Source organism: Macaca thibetana, chromosome 2 (genome assembly GCF_024542745.1).
Source record: "Macaca thibetana thibetana isolate TM-01 chromosome 2, ASM2454274v1, whole genome shotgun sequence".
Classification (NCBI taxonomy): domain Eukaryota; kingdom Metazoa; phylum Chordata; class Mammalia; order Primates; family Cercopithecidae; genus Macaca; species Macaca thibetana.
Window position 1 is genome coordinate 158,031 of NC_065579.1, and position 12,491 is coordinate 170,521.

The following is a 12,491-nucleotide window of genomic DNA, read 5'->3' on the forward strand; positions in this document are numbered from 1 at the left end:
CACGGTGCTCAGCCTCATTCCTCTTTAATCTGGGCACAAAGTAACTATTTTACAGTGGAAAAACCTGACCGACACCTTTTTCACCCGCTGATAAAGGGCACTTGGCAAGGACCAGGTGTCCCACTACGGTGCTCCTGCCAACAAAGCCTGTGCTAGGCCTAGTCACCAGCAAATACCAGACAGCATAAGGGGTGGCTGCGTGCTCTGGAGGGATCAAGGTCAGGAAAGACAGAAAGGCAAGGGACCATTCCTGACTGAAGGGGACTAGAAATATCACTGCATACAGTGGGTGAGCCTGTGAGGCATCACTGCACACAATGTGTGGCCTGGTGGCAATACTAACTTTCTGGTGTGGTTATAGGCACTGTGACTATATAGGATAATGCATTTGCTTCTAGGAAATACACTGAAATATTAAGAGGTCAAGCGGTGTCATATCCTTTAGCTTACTCATATTGGCTTAGAGAGAAAAACACATACAATAGAGGTCGAAAACAACAGATGCAGCACAGTGTTAACAATTTGGAAATCTGGGTGAAGGGTCTATGAAAGTTTCTTTTTTTTTTTTCCGAGACAGGATCTTGTTCTGTTACCCCAGGCTAGAGTGCAGTGGCACACTCACAGCTCACAGCTCACTGCTCCTGGGCACAAGTGATCCTCCCACCTCAGGCTCCTGAGGTAGCCACCTGAGTAGCTAGGACCACAGCTGCACATCACCACACTTGGCTAATTTTATTTTTTGTAGAAATGAGGTCTCCCGACGTTGCCCACGCTGGTCTCGAATTCCTGGTCCCAAGCAATCCTCCCACGTTGGCCTCCCAAAGTGTTGGGATTACAGGCGTGAGCCACCGTGCTCGGCCTGCAAGTTATTTTTATCATGCATGGAAACTTTTCTGTAAGTCTGAAGTTATTCCAAAATAAAAACTTAGGTGTGGTGGCTTGCACCTGTAATTCCAGCTACTTGGGAAGCTGAGGCAGGAAGACTGCTGAAGCCAGGAGTTCAAGACCAGCCTGGGCAACACAGCGAGGCATCCTCATATCTCTGCAAGAAAAAAAAAAAATTTTTTTTAATTAGCTGGCTGTGGTGACGCGTGCTTGTAGTCACTGAGGTGACAGGCTGGCTTGAGTGATGATTGCGCCACCAAGTGATGACTGTGACACTGTACTCCAGCCTGTGTGACAGAGTAAGACCGTCTTTAAAAATACATAATGGCTAGGCCAGGAGTGGTGGCTCACACCTGTAATCCCAGCACTTTAGGGGGTAAAAGCAGGCAGATCACTTGTGGTCAGGAGTTCAAGACCAGCCTGGTCAATATGGTGAAACCCTGTCTCTACTAAAGATATAAAAATTAGCTGGGCGTGGTGACAGGCATCTGTAGTCCCAGCTACTCGGGAGGCTGAGCCAGGAGAATCACTAGAAGCAGAGACAGCGCCATGGCACTCCAGCCTGGGCAACTAGAGCAAGACCCTGTCAAAAAAAAAAAAAAAAAAAAAAAAAGCCCCACAATGGACCAGTGTGGTGGTTCATGCCTGTAATCCCTGAACTTTGGAAGGCTGAGGCAGGAAGATGGCTTGAGCCCAGGAGTTCTAGAGCAGCCTGGGCAACATAGCAAGACCCATCTTACAAAAATATAAAATAAAAGCTGGGTGTGGGGGTGCATGCTTACAGTACCAGCTACTTGGCAGGTTTAAGTGGGAGGATGACTTGAGCTCAGGAGGTCAACATTGCAGTGAGCTGTGATCACAACACTGCACTCCAGCTTGGACAACCAAGCCAGACACTGTCTCAAAAAAAATTAAATTAAATTAAATTAAATTTTAAAAAAGGCTGGGCACAGTAGCTCACACCTGTAATCCCAGCACTTTGTCTGAGGCCGAGGCAGACGGATTGCCTGAGGTCAGGAGTTTGAGGCCAGCCTGGCCAACAGGTGAAACTGTTTCTACAAAAAAAATACGAAAAATAACAGGGCATGCTGACCTGTGCTTGTAATCCCAGCTACTCGTGAGGCTGAGGCGGGAGAATCGCTTGAACCCAGGAGGCGGAGGTTGCAGTGAGCCGAGATTGTGCCACTGCACCACTCCAACATGGACAACAGAGTGAGACTCCGTCTCCAAAGGAAAAAAACTCAAACCATACATATACTTTTTTTTTCTTTTTTGTGCAGTGGTGCGACCTCAGCTCACCATAACCTCCGTCTCCTGGGTTCAAGTGATTCTCCCGCCTCCGCCTCCCGAGTAGCTGGGATTACAGGCACCTGCCACCATGCCCAGCTAATTTTTGTACTTTTAGTAGAGACGAGGTTACACCGTATTGGCCAGGGAGGTCTCGAATTCCTGATCTTAGGCGATCCCTCCGCCTCGGCCTCCCAAAGTGCTGGGATTACAGGTGTGAGCCACCGCTCCCAGCCTACATATATAATTTCTAAAAGAAAAAATTAAATTAAAAAACCCAAAAAGTTAAAACAAGGCATGAAAAACCGCTTGGCAGCTGGACTGTGCATCTGAGAGGGTGTGAATCTGCCTCGCCTCCAAGTCCTCCACAGGATCAGCAACATTTCAGGGTCACTGATCACTGCCGCCAACCGGGCAGCGTCTCCTCCCTGCCACTCTCTTTCTCCCCTCTACCCTCTGGGGAATCTGTCCACATGTGTGAATTGCAGGTAAAGGCCTGGCCTGCCTTGCATATGCCAGCAGATCTGGGGTGGGCCAGCATCTGCGGGAAGGGGCCTGCATGCAGCTTCCCAGGGAAGGCGACGGGCCAGTGAGATTAAGGAGGGTCAGAGGTGCATAGGCAGCTGCTTCAGGGGCAAGAGGGTCTCCTGGGAAGTCGGCCAAGAGGCCCTGCGTTAGGGCCCACTGAGGACCCAAGACAGCCAGGCATGAGAGACCCTGGTTTACACTCCCTACCTGTGCAGGCGGGCATCAGGCTCAGCGTGTTTGGACTGGCACAACAGGCTCTTTGGCCCAGGGCCTCCCCTTCGACCTGCTCCTGGGGCCCGTAGAGATTTCCATGTTTTTTGCTCATAGGACAACCTTTCCACCCTGCTCCCCGGTTCAGACACTGCCTGTGGGGAGGGCTGCTCCACGCACAACACAACACATTCCCATGAAGGCCAGGGAGGCCTACAGGGACCTGATAGCTTCAGTGATGGCCAAAGACACTGAAAACTAAGGACAGACTGCCCTCCACACACCCCCCCATCTGTGCTAAGACAGCTAGGGGTGGGGAATGAGGCATAAGAAAAATCGGGGAACCCTGGACAAAGGGTGACAACATAGTCCCCGTGGGCGATGCAACTGACCAGGCCACTCCCTTATGGAAGAGCCAGGTCTTAACAAAGGGCAGCCTTACCTGGGAGGTGGTGAGGGGCCGGTCCCGCCTGGGCTGGAGGAGAGTGGCGGGGGCACACTGCCTTCGGTGGGCAGGAACCACGACAGGTACCTGTCCACCAGGATGAAATAGGCACAGTCTGAAGTACGGACGTGGAGGGACACAGGGAGTGGCTGGAAAACCAAGCTAGTTGTTAGCATGGGCTCCGGATGCTGCCTGGCCAACAAGTGCAGGGAAGCCCTGGGCCATGGTCCCACCTCTCCCAGCTAAAGGCATCCCTTCCCTACCTTTTGAGTGATGAGGCTCAGGGCAAAGAAGAATATGTAATACTCGAACGGATCTGAGGGCAGCGTCAGGGGCAAACAAGCAGGGTTGATGAGCAACCCCCACAGTGTCAAGTGCTGGGCCACCCACAGCCTCCCTACCTCAGGGCCACCAAAGGATACTCAGGGCCAGGTTCAGGCCAAGGCCCCCAGTAGGGGTGAACTGGACCTTGTTGTGGTACAGGGGACTGTCAGGGAGGATGCACTCCTGGATGGACGCCTTCACAGGACCCTGCAGAGAGGCAGTGAGGCTTGTGGGCAGGTGCTGGTGCGCAGTGCCCGATACGCAGTGCCCCACATGCACAGCAGCACTTTGGGAAGGCCACTGGGGAAGAGACCCACACACAGAACCCATCTGTGGGGACAGTGCCCTGCCTCTCAGCAGTGCCTGAACAAGAGTCTTTGCTTAGAACTTCTCCTACCATCTCATAAAAAGCTACAGACAGCAAGGGTAGCAGCCATGCAATACCCATTTCCTTTGCCTCTCATACCCCGGGAACAAGTCACTCCTCAATTTGCCCTCAGAGGACTGGAGGAGATTGCCCATCACCACAGGGCTGTGCAAGGCCCACTGCCCCGAGCACCGCTCTCGCCACTGTGGTTTACTTACAGGCAGGTAGGAGACAGGAAAGTCAAACTTATAGTCTTCAGCTTGAAGCTTATAAACCAACTTCATCATTGGGCCACTGAACATGAAATTGAACAAACACACAAAAAAGCAAATGAGCTGCAAATTATCCTGCTTTGATTGCTTCTCAATTGTAAAAAATTCAGAGAGTGGTTTAAAGGTGGAATCACCATGAGGAATCACCCAGCCTCTCTCCAGTGACGAATCTACCTACCCAGGGTCAAGAAATTCCATCACGATGCTGTACTCCACAGGATTCACACGCCCTTGTAAGCAGCGGAGGTTCCAGCCAATGAGGACACCATCTAGGCTGCCAAAAATGCTCTCTACCAGCCATGGGAAGATGGTGTGCAGCTCCTGAAACAATGTGTGGTGAGGCTGCGGGCAGGACCAGTACCCACTCCTGCCACAGCTCTAGTCCTGCACTACCTGCTGCCTAGCTCCCCCTGAGGAGGCCACTCCCTGGCTGAGACCTATGGGATCAGTCCTGCACCCAAAGGAATCCTGGTGCCAACAACAAGAGCAGCTTTGGGTTCTTCCAGTGGGGTACGTGGCATACCAAGCAGCGCCGCTTTAGACTTGGGCCAGTTAAGTAAGTCAGCCTCCCATCAAAACACATTTTGTGTGTGTGATACAAGACTAAATTAAGAAAAAAAACAAAAAATGAACAGAAACAATGAAGAAAATTAAAAATAAAATAAAATAAATAAATAAAATACATATGTTTTGAGACAAGGTCTCACTCTGTTGCTCTGGCTGGAGTGCAGTGATGCAATCATGGCTCACTGCAGCCTTGACTTCCTGGGCTCCAGCAATCCTCCCACCTCAGTGTCCTGAGTAGGCACACACCACCACACTCAGCTAATTTTTAAATTTCTTGTAGAGATAGGTTCTCAGTATGTTCCTAGACTGGTTTTGAGCTCCTGGGCTTAAGTGATCCTCCCACCTCGGCCTACCAAAGTGTTGAGATTACAGGCATGAGTCACCACCCCAAAAGATTCTTTAGAAAGTGTTGGAAACTTCTGACTTGAAGGACGCTCTATCAGAAAGGAAAGCAACATCCTTCCCAGAGTGAAGCCCCTAAAACCAAACTGACCACCTATTGCCATTTGGTACGAACTCCTTGCCTAGGCCGGCTTCCTGGGCTTGACAATTCCAGGTGTGATTTAAATACATATTTTTGCATTTACATCAGGGTTTCTCAACCTTGGTGCTATTGACATTTTGGGCTAGATACTTCTTTGCCGCAGGGAGCTGTCCTGTGCTTTGCAGGATGTTTCCAGCAACCCTGGCCTCTACTTCCTAGATGCCAGTAGCACACACTCCCCATCTACCTCCAGATGTGACAACCAAAAATGTCTCTGACATTGCCAAGTGTCCCCTGAGGGACAGAGCACCTGTGGCTGAGAACCCCTGATCTATAAGTTCACATGTTTAAATGCGTCTATAACATAATGGTCATGATAAGGGCCAGCACTCTGCGCCAGGCAGTGCTTGGGGTTGGGGCAGGGAGGGAAATTAGGAATTATAATAAAGTTCTTCAAGGAATGTATAAGACATGCTCCAAAGAGAGACATTAGCAGAGCTGTACCTTTGCTGGAAAATCCTCAATGACTTTAACCAAGTCTTGGCATTGCTGTGCAAAGGGCTTATTTATAGAGTCAGCTTTCAGGCTAGCCTAGGAGATAGAACAAAGCAAAAAAATCACGAGGACATTCACTCTGCAGCTTTTCGTGATACTCTAGCTTGAGTCAAATAGAAATCCAAGCAATAGGTTGAGTCAGACACATAATCACTGGCCTGCTTCCCCAGCCTCTCATGTGCATCAGTGGCCCAAAGAGTCCTACTAGGAGAGGCCACAGTTCGACGCTCTCTGGACCCGGAACTGTCGGGCTTGTTTCCCAGTGCCCCTCAGAGGGCTGCACATGGTCAGAACAGGACTGACTTCTGCCAATCCTTAAGCAGGGCTGGCCCCAGAGCCGGCCCCAGAGCCAGAAGAGGATCTTGATTGTGTAAGGGGACTGACTTCTGCCAATTCTTAAGCAGGGCTGGCCCCAGAGCCAGCCCCAGAGCCAGAAGAGGATCTTGATTGTGTAAGGGCACCCCTTACAAACCAGAGTACCACTGAGTTTGTACACATCAACTGGAAATTTCCAACCTGATGGACCACCATGACGACACCATTGTGATCACCAATAAGAACGCCCAGTAACATTAGGGATATGGCAGAAGCTCTCTTAAATGAGCTGTTCTTTATTCAGTAGACAGTAAATCCACTAAACTAATTATCTTAAAACACAGGGCAGACAAAAATTATAGATGGCTTCAGCCAAGTAGACACTAATCATGAAGGCAATGGAGAGAGCAGAAAAGACTCAGGACAAGGACTAATGAAATCTACCTAGTCATGGGATGTGAGGAAAGCACCCTGACTACAAGGAGAAAAAGGGCATCTGTGCAAATAGATTAAGATCAGGAGAAACGGCTAGAATTTCAACCTAGAGTGTTCTGCCAAAGGACATCTAAGGCCTTGTCTACCTCCAAACGAGGGTGGATTTCACAGCACTTGAGAGAGACCTGAGCCATGGGCCAGACCTGCTGACTCTAGTGGGGTGCACTGAGGAAGAACGTCCTTCCACATAAATGTTTACAAAAACACCTCCGAAGAACTAAAATTAGGAACTTTCATCGCCAATACTTGCCTCATACCTAACTTCTCACTTCTCAGTATCATTTTTTTTTCTGTTCTTTTTCAGTCTACCATGTTGCCCACGCTGGTCTCAAACTCTTGGGCTCAAGTAATCTTCCTGCATCAGTCTCCTCAGTAGCTGGAACTCCAGGTATGAGCTACTGTAACCAGTTCTCAGCATCATGTTTAATACTTAAAGTGCAACCTAGCAGCCCCCAGCACAACAGTGTCTCCATTTTTCACTGGTGACTGTTATGACTGATTATTAGAATGCTTCGTATCTATTTAAGAATTTACAGGTCATGAACATTCTGATATGCATCCTTCTCACTTGCTCCTCCTCCTCCTCATACCCTTGGGAAGTAGAGAAAATAGAATTTGAATGAACTTGTCTTGTATGAGAAAACCCAGAGCACAGAGGGTGCGTAACCCCAAGGTCCTGTAGTAATAAGGAGGCACAGTCAAGCTTAAGGAGTCTGGCATTGTTTCCATCACATACCCCTAAAAAACAACCACTACAGAGTTCTTCAAGTCAGTGGGAAGAACACTCAAGTCCCACAGCTACAGAACTATGGCCACACTGACACTCATGCAAGCAGTTGATACTTACCAGTAGAAAGCTGGGCTGCTGGAGGTGAGGGAACGCCATAGCAGCCTCCAGTGGAGAGTTGAAAACGGGCTTCTTAGCAAGCCACTGTGGAAAAACAAGGACAAAAATCTCAACATCTGCAACACAGCAGCATCTTTTTATATTAGTTTTTGAGAGACAGGGTCTCATTCTGTTGCCCAGGCTAGAATGCGGCAGCACAATCATAGCTGACTGCAACCTCAAACTCGCGGGTTCAAGCAATCCTCCCACCTCAGGCTTCTGAGTACAGGCACATGCCACTATGCCCGGCTAATTTTCTTCTTTTCTCTTTTTAGAGACAGGGTCTCACTATGTTGCCCAGGCTAGTTTGTCAGGCTATGATGCCCAGGATCCTGGCCTCCACTGATCCTCCTGCTTTGGCCTCCTAAGTGTTGGGGTTACAGGTGTGAGTCACTGCACCTGGCCCTAATAAAATATTACATAGTTTCACAATGCCCAGGAGAATATATGTGTAACGCAACACACATTACATTACTAATTCTCATGTCTTATTTACTGATTAGAGACAGGGTCTTGCTTGGTCGCTCAGGCTGCAGTACAGTGGTGTGATCATAGCTCATTGCAACCTCAAATTCCTGAGCTCAAGTAATCCTCCTGCGTCAGCTTCCCAACTAGCAGGGACTGCAGGCAAACATCACCAAGTCCAGCTAATTTTTGTACTTTTTGTAAAGATGGGGGTTTCATCATGTTGCTCAGACTGCTCTTGAACTCCCAGACTCAAGTGATCTATCCACCTCAGCCTCCCAAAGCGCTGGGATTACAGGTGTGAGCCACCACGCCCGGCCAGCAATTCCCATCTTTTATGGAAACGCTGTTCTCAGCTGGGTGCAGTGGCTCCTGCCTGTAATCCTAGTACTTTGGGAGACTGAGGCGGGAGGATCACCTGAGGTCAGGAGTTCAAGACCAGCCTGCCCAGCATGGTGAAACCCTGTCTCTACGAAAATACAAAAATTAGCCAGGCATGATGGCAGGTGCCTATAATCCCAGCTATTCAGGAGGCTGAGACCAGAGAATCACTTGAACCCGAGAGAAGGTGGTTGCAGTGAGCTGAGATCACACCACTGCACTCCAGCCTGGGAGGCTGAGCAAGACTCCGTCTCAAAAAAAAAAAAAAAAAAAAGAAACACTGTTCTGCAGCCCACGGTGGCCAGCCTCAGAGCCAAGTTGTGGTGCTGAATTCTTGGTAATGCTCGTACAGCATTTGTCATATACCAGGACTCACTCTAAGTGCTCTCTCTATATCTCCTCATTTAATCCTCAGTGGTAAGCAAAATTCTAAAGATAGCAGCCCAAGATTCCTGACCCGTTTGTTCAATCAAATACTCATCTAGGTGCTGCTGTGACGGCATTTTGCACATACAATTAAGAGTCTTAAGTTAGTGGACCTGAAGTTACAGAGTAGTCCCCAGCTGACAGCCAGCAAGGAAACAAAGACCCTAGTTCTACAACTCCAAAGAACTGGATTCTACCAGCAACCCAAATAAACCTGGAAGCAGCTTCTTCCCTAGAGTTTCCAGGTAAGAGCAAAGCTGCCAACACCTTGATTTTAGTCTTGTAATGCACAGCTGAGCCTGCCTGGACTTCTGCATACATAACTATGAGATAATAACGGGTGCTGGTTTAAGCTGCTAAGTTCGTCATACAAGAACAGAAAAACCATCCTCACAACAACCCTATGGGTACAGATGTACTATGACTGCAGGTCAGTACAGATGATGAAGGAGAGGCAGATATGGGATAACTCACTCACCCCGACCCAGCTACTAAGTGGCAGAACCAAGATTCCAATACAAAGACCGCCTCACAAAACTCTGAGACAGGGGCAAATCCCCTCCATATTACCTGTGCGCTATGCAATGAATGGAGGCTAAGAGCAAGCTCTGCCAAGGGAGCCTTTGAATAAACCATCAGAAAACTAGGATCAAAGGCTGGGCACCGTGGCTCATGCCTGTAATCCCAGCACTTTGGGAGGCCACGGTGGGCACATTACTTGAGGCCAGGAGCTCGAGACAAGTCTGGCCAACATGGCAAAACCCCATCTCTACTAAAAATACAAAAATTAGCCAGGTGTGGTGGTGGGCACCTGTAGTCCCAGCAACTCGGGAGGCTGAGGCATGAGAAATGCTTGAGACCAGGAGGCGGAGGTTGCAGTGAGCCAAGATCGCATCACTGCACCCTAGCCGGGGTGACAGAGGGAAACTCTGTCTCAAAAAATGAAAAAAAAAAAGAAAGAAAACTAAGACCAGCTTTCCAAATTCCCACCTCTCAGCCCACTGAGGTCAGAAATGAAAAATGCTCAGATCTAGACTTCACAGACAGGAAGTCTGCCAAGTCCCACTGGTGGGCTAGTTACAGTTTTCCTGGCCCAACTCTGCCCACTGCACAAGTAAAGGCACTGGGGTGGCACCTGGCAGTCTGTGGAGGAAGAAAGGCTGGGTGTAAAGAGGCCATGTAGGCAGTTGCAGAGTGAGAGGAGACAGGAATCTCTGCCTTTGTGCCACTTGGCAATAGGAATATCTCCCAAGATTTTTCAATTTTTTTTTTTTTTTTTGAGACAGAGTCTCACTCTGTCGCCCAGGCTGTAGTCCAGTGGCCTGATCTCAGCTCACTGCAAGCTCCGCCTCCCGGGTTCTCCCCATTCTCCTGCTTCAGCCTCCTGAGTAGTTGGGACTGCAGGTCCCCGCCACTACGCCCAGCTAATTTTTTTGTATTTTTAGTAGAGACTGGGTTTCACCGTGTTAGCCAGGATGGTCTCAATCTCCTGACCTCATGACCTGCCCGCCTCGGTCTCCCAAAGTGGTGGGATTACAGGCGTCAGCCACTGCGCCAGCCTTTATTTTATTTTATTTTATTTTTTTGACAGTCTCACTCCATCATCTCACTGCAACCTCCACCTCCAAAGTTCAAAAGGTTCTAGTGCTTCAGCCTCCCGAGTAGCTGGGATTACAGGAGCCTGCCACCAAGGTTGGCTAATTTTTCTATTTTTAGTAGAGGCGGGTTTCCCTATGGTGGCCAGGTTGATCTCAAATTCCTGACCTCAAGTGATCCACTGCCTCAGCCTCCCAAAGTGCAGGCTTTTTCAATTCTTTTTTGAGATGGAGTCTCGCTCCGTGGCCAAGCTGGAATCCCCTGGCGTGATCTCGGCTCACTGCAACCTCCAACTCCCTGGTTCAAGCAATTCTCCTGTCTCAGCCTCGAGAGTAGTTGGGATTACAGGCACATGCCATCACACCCAGTTAATTTTTGCATTTTTAGTCAAGACGGGGTTTCACTATGTTGGCCAGACTGGTCTCGAACTCCTGACCTCGTGATCCACCCGCCTTGGCCTCCCAAAGTGCTGGGATTACAGACGTGAGCCACCGTGCCCCGCCGCTTTTATTCTTTTCTTTTTTTTGTTTTTTTTGACACGGAGTCTCCCTCTGCGCTCTGTCACCCAGGCTGGAGTGCAGTGGCGCGATCTCAGCTCACTGCAACCTCCGCCTCTCGGGTTCAAGCAATTCTCTGCCTCAGCCACCCAAGTAGCTGGGATTACAGGGGCCCACTACCACGCCCGGCTAATTTTTGTATTTTTTAGTAGAGACGAGGTTTCACCATCTTGGCCAGGCTGGTCTTGAACTTATGACCTCGTGATCCACCCGCGTCGGTCTCCCAAAGTGCTGGGATTACAGGTGTGAGCCACCGAGCCCGGCCTCAATTCTTAACCTAGCTATCAATTGCAGTGTTAAAGAAAAACGCCTCGGCCCTAAGGCACTTGATCAAGAAAACACTGCACTACTGCAAAATGATCAAAGCAGCTGTGGACTGTTGGATAAGCGCGGAGCTCTAGCGGATGATGAAGTGGAGAGCATCTCTGCTCAGAAGAAGCTTTCATGGGCAGCGACTGAAAGAATGAGGCCCAGAAGAATTTCTAGGAAATTTCCAAGAGAGGATATTCCAACCCGGGAATTCCCAAGAAGTGTCTCCCACACCCCTGTTCTCTGACCCTGCCATAGCCACCCTCCCCCGTCACAGGTCTCTGCCTGCCATGCATCTAGCGTCCGCTTCATCGCGCCTCTCCAACACCTATTTTCTCCAGGAGCTGCTTCGGACCCCGTCTTTTTTGTTTTGTTTTCCTGAGAACGACAACCCTTGGGCAATGCCAATCATTCCAAGCAAATTCTGTCAGGCCAAGATCTCCCTCAGCAGCACGCGCCCACCTGTTCCCAACTCTCCCGCCAACTGGGCTTCGGGACCCTCCGAAACTAAGGCTGGGAGAAGTCGAGCACACATGGGAAGGGTCGAGCTGGGACCCACACCTGGCTGTTCCTCCCACACCACCTGTTAAACCCAAGGCTCAACTTCAACACAAAGTTCTCCTTCCCTCAATTCCTTCAAGGAAAGTTAACTTTCAACGAACACCTACCGGACTAGGACAGAGTGCAGGAGCCGCGAGGGAAGGTGACACAAAGGCATGGCCCGGGGGGTGGCAGGAAGACTCAGCCGGGGCTCTCCACTCCCCAGCCTGCCCGGCCTGGGCAAAGCCGCCAGGCCGGCCAGAGTCCTGGGGCTCGCGGAGGAACGGACATGGCCTCCGCAGCGGCTCGGGGAAGGCCCCAGGGCGCCGGACTGTCTCACGCGCGCGTTCCGCCCCACTCACCTGTGGGACCCATAGCGTCGCCCGCCTCAGAGGTAGAAGCCGCCATTCCGCCACGGCGCCGAAACTTCGTCATCAAGCTGCGCGCAGAGCCACGCCCCGCGGCCGGGCGGGAAAAGTGTCTCTACCTCTCTGGGTCGTTACCTCACACGGCGCGTGCGCAAAGCGAAGGCCTGCCGGGCGAGGACGGGAAGTGGCGAGGCAGGAGTGCGGGGGAAGCGGGTGGTCCGCAGCTGAA

At 50.3% G+C, this 12,491-nt stretch overlaps 1 protein-coding gene across 3 annotated transcripts in view; it reads right to left on the bottom strand.

Annotated features, from left to right (window-relative positions):
* The window catches only part of SMPD4 (sphingomyelin phosphodiesterase 4), a 30,454-nt gene extending 18,133 nt beyond the window's left edge, over window positions 1-12,321 (bottom strand). For 2 of the 3 annotated variants that reach the window (XM_050779026.1, XM_050779025.1), the window contains exons 1-8: window positions 12,023-12,321; window positions 7,582-7,665; window positions 5,874-5,960; window positions 4,497-4,639; window positions 4,265-4,340; window positions 3,778-3,886; window positions 3,619-3,671; window positions 3,353-3,504 (exon numbers count right to left, since the gene is read on the bottom strand). In XM_050779026.1, the coding sequence (XP_050634983.1) occupies window positions 3,353-3,504; window positions 3,619-3,671; window positions 3,778-3,886; window positions 4,265-4,340; window positions 4,497-4,639; window positions 5,874-5,960; window positions 7,582-7,620 (659 nt within the window). In that variant the 5' untranslated portion in view covers window positions 7,621-7,665; window positions 12,023-12,321. The remainder of the gene's footprint in view (window positions 1-3,352; window positions 3,505-3,618; window positions 3,672-3,777; window positions 3,887-4,264; window positions 4,341-4,496; window positions 4,640-5,873; window positions 5,961-7,581; window positions 7,666-12,022) is intronic. The other variant, XM_050779024.1, reaches the window with a different exon arrangement.
* Window positions 12,322-12,491: the final 170 nt, after the last annotated feature.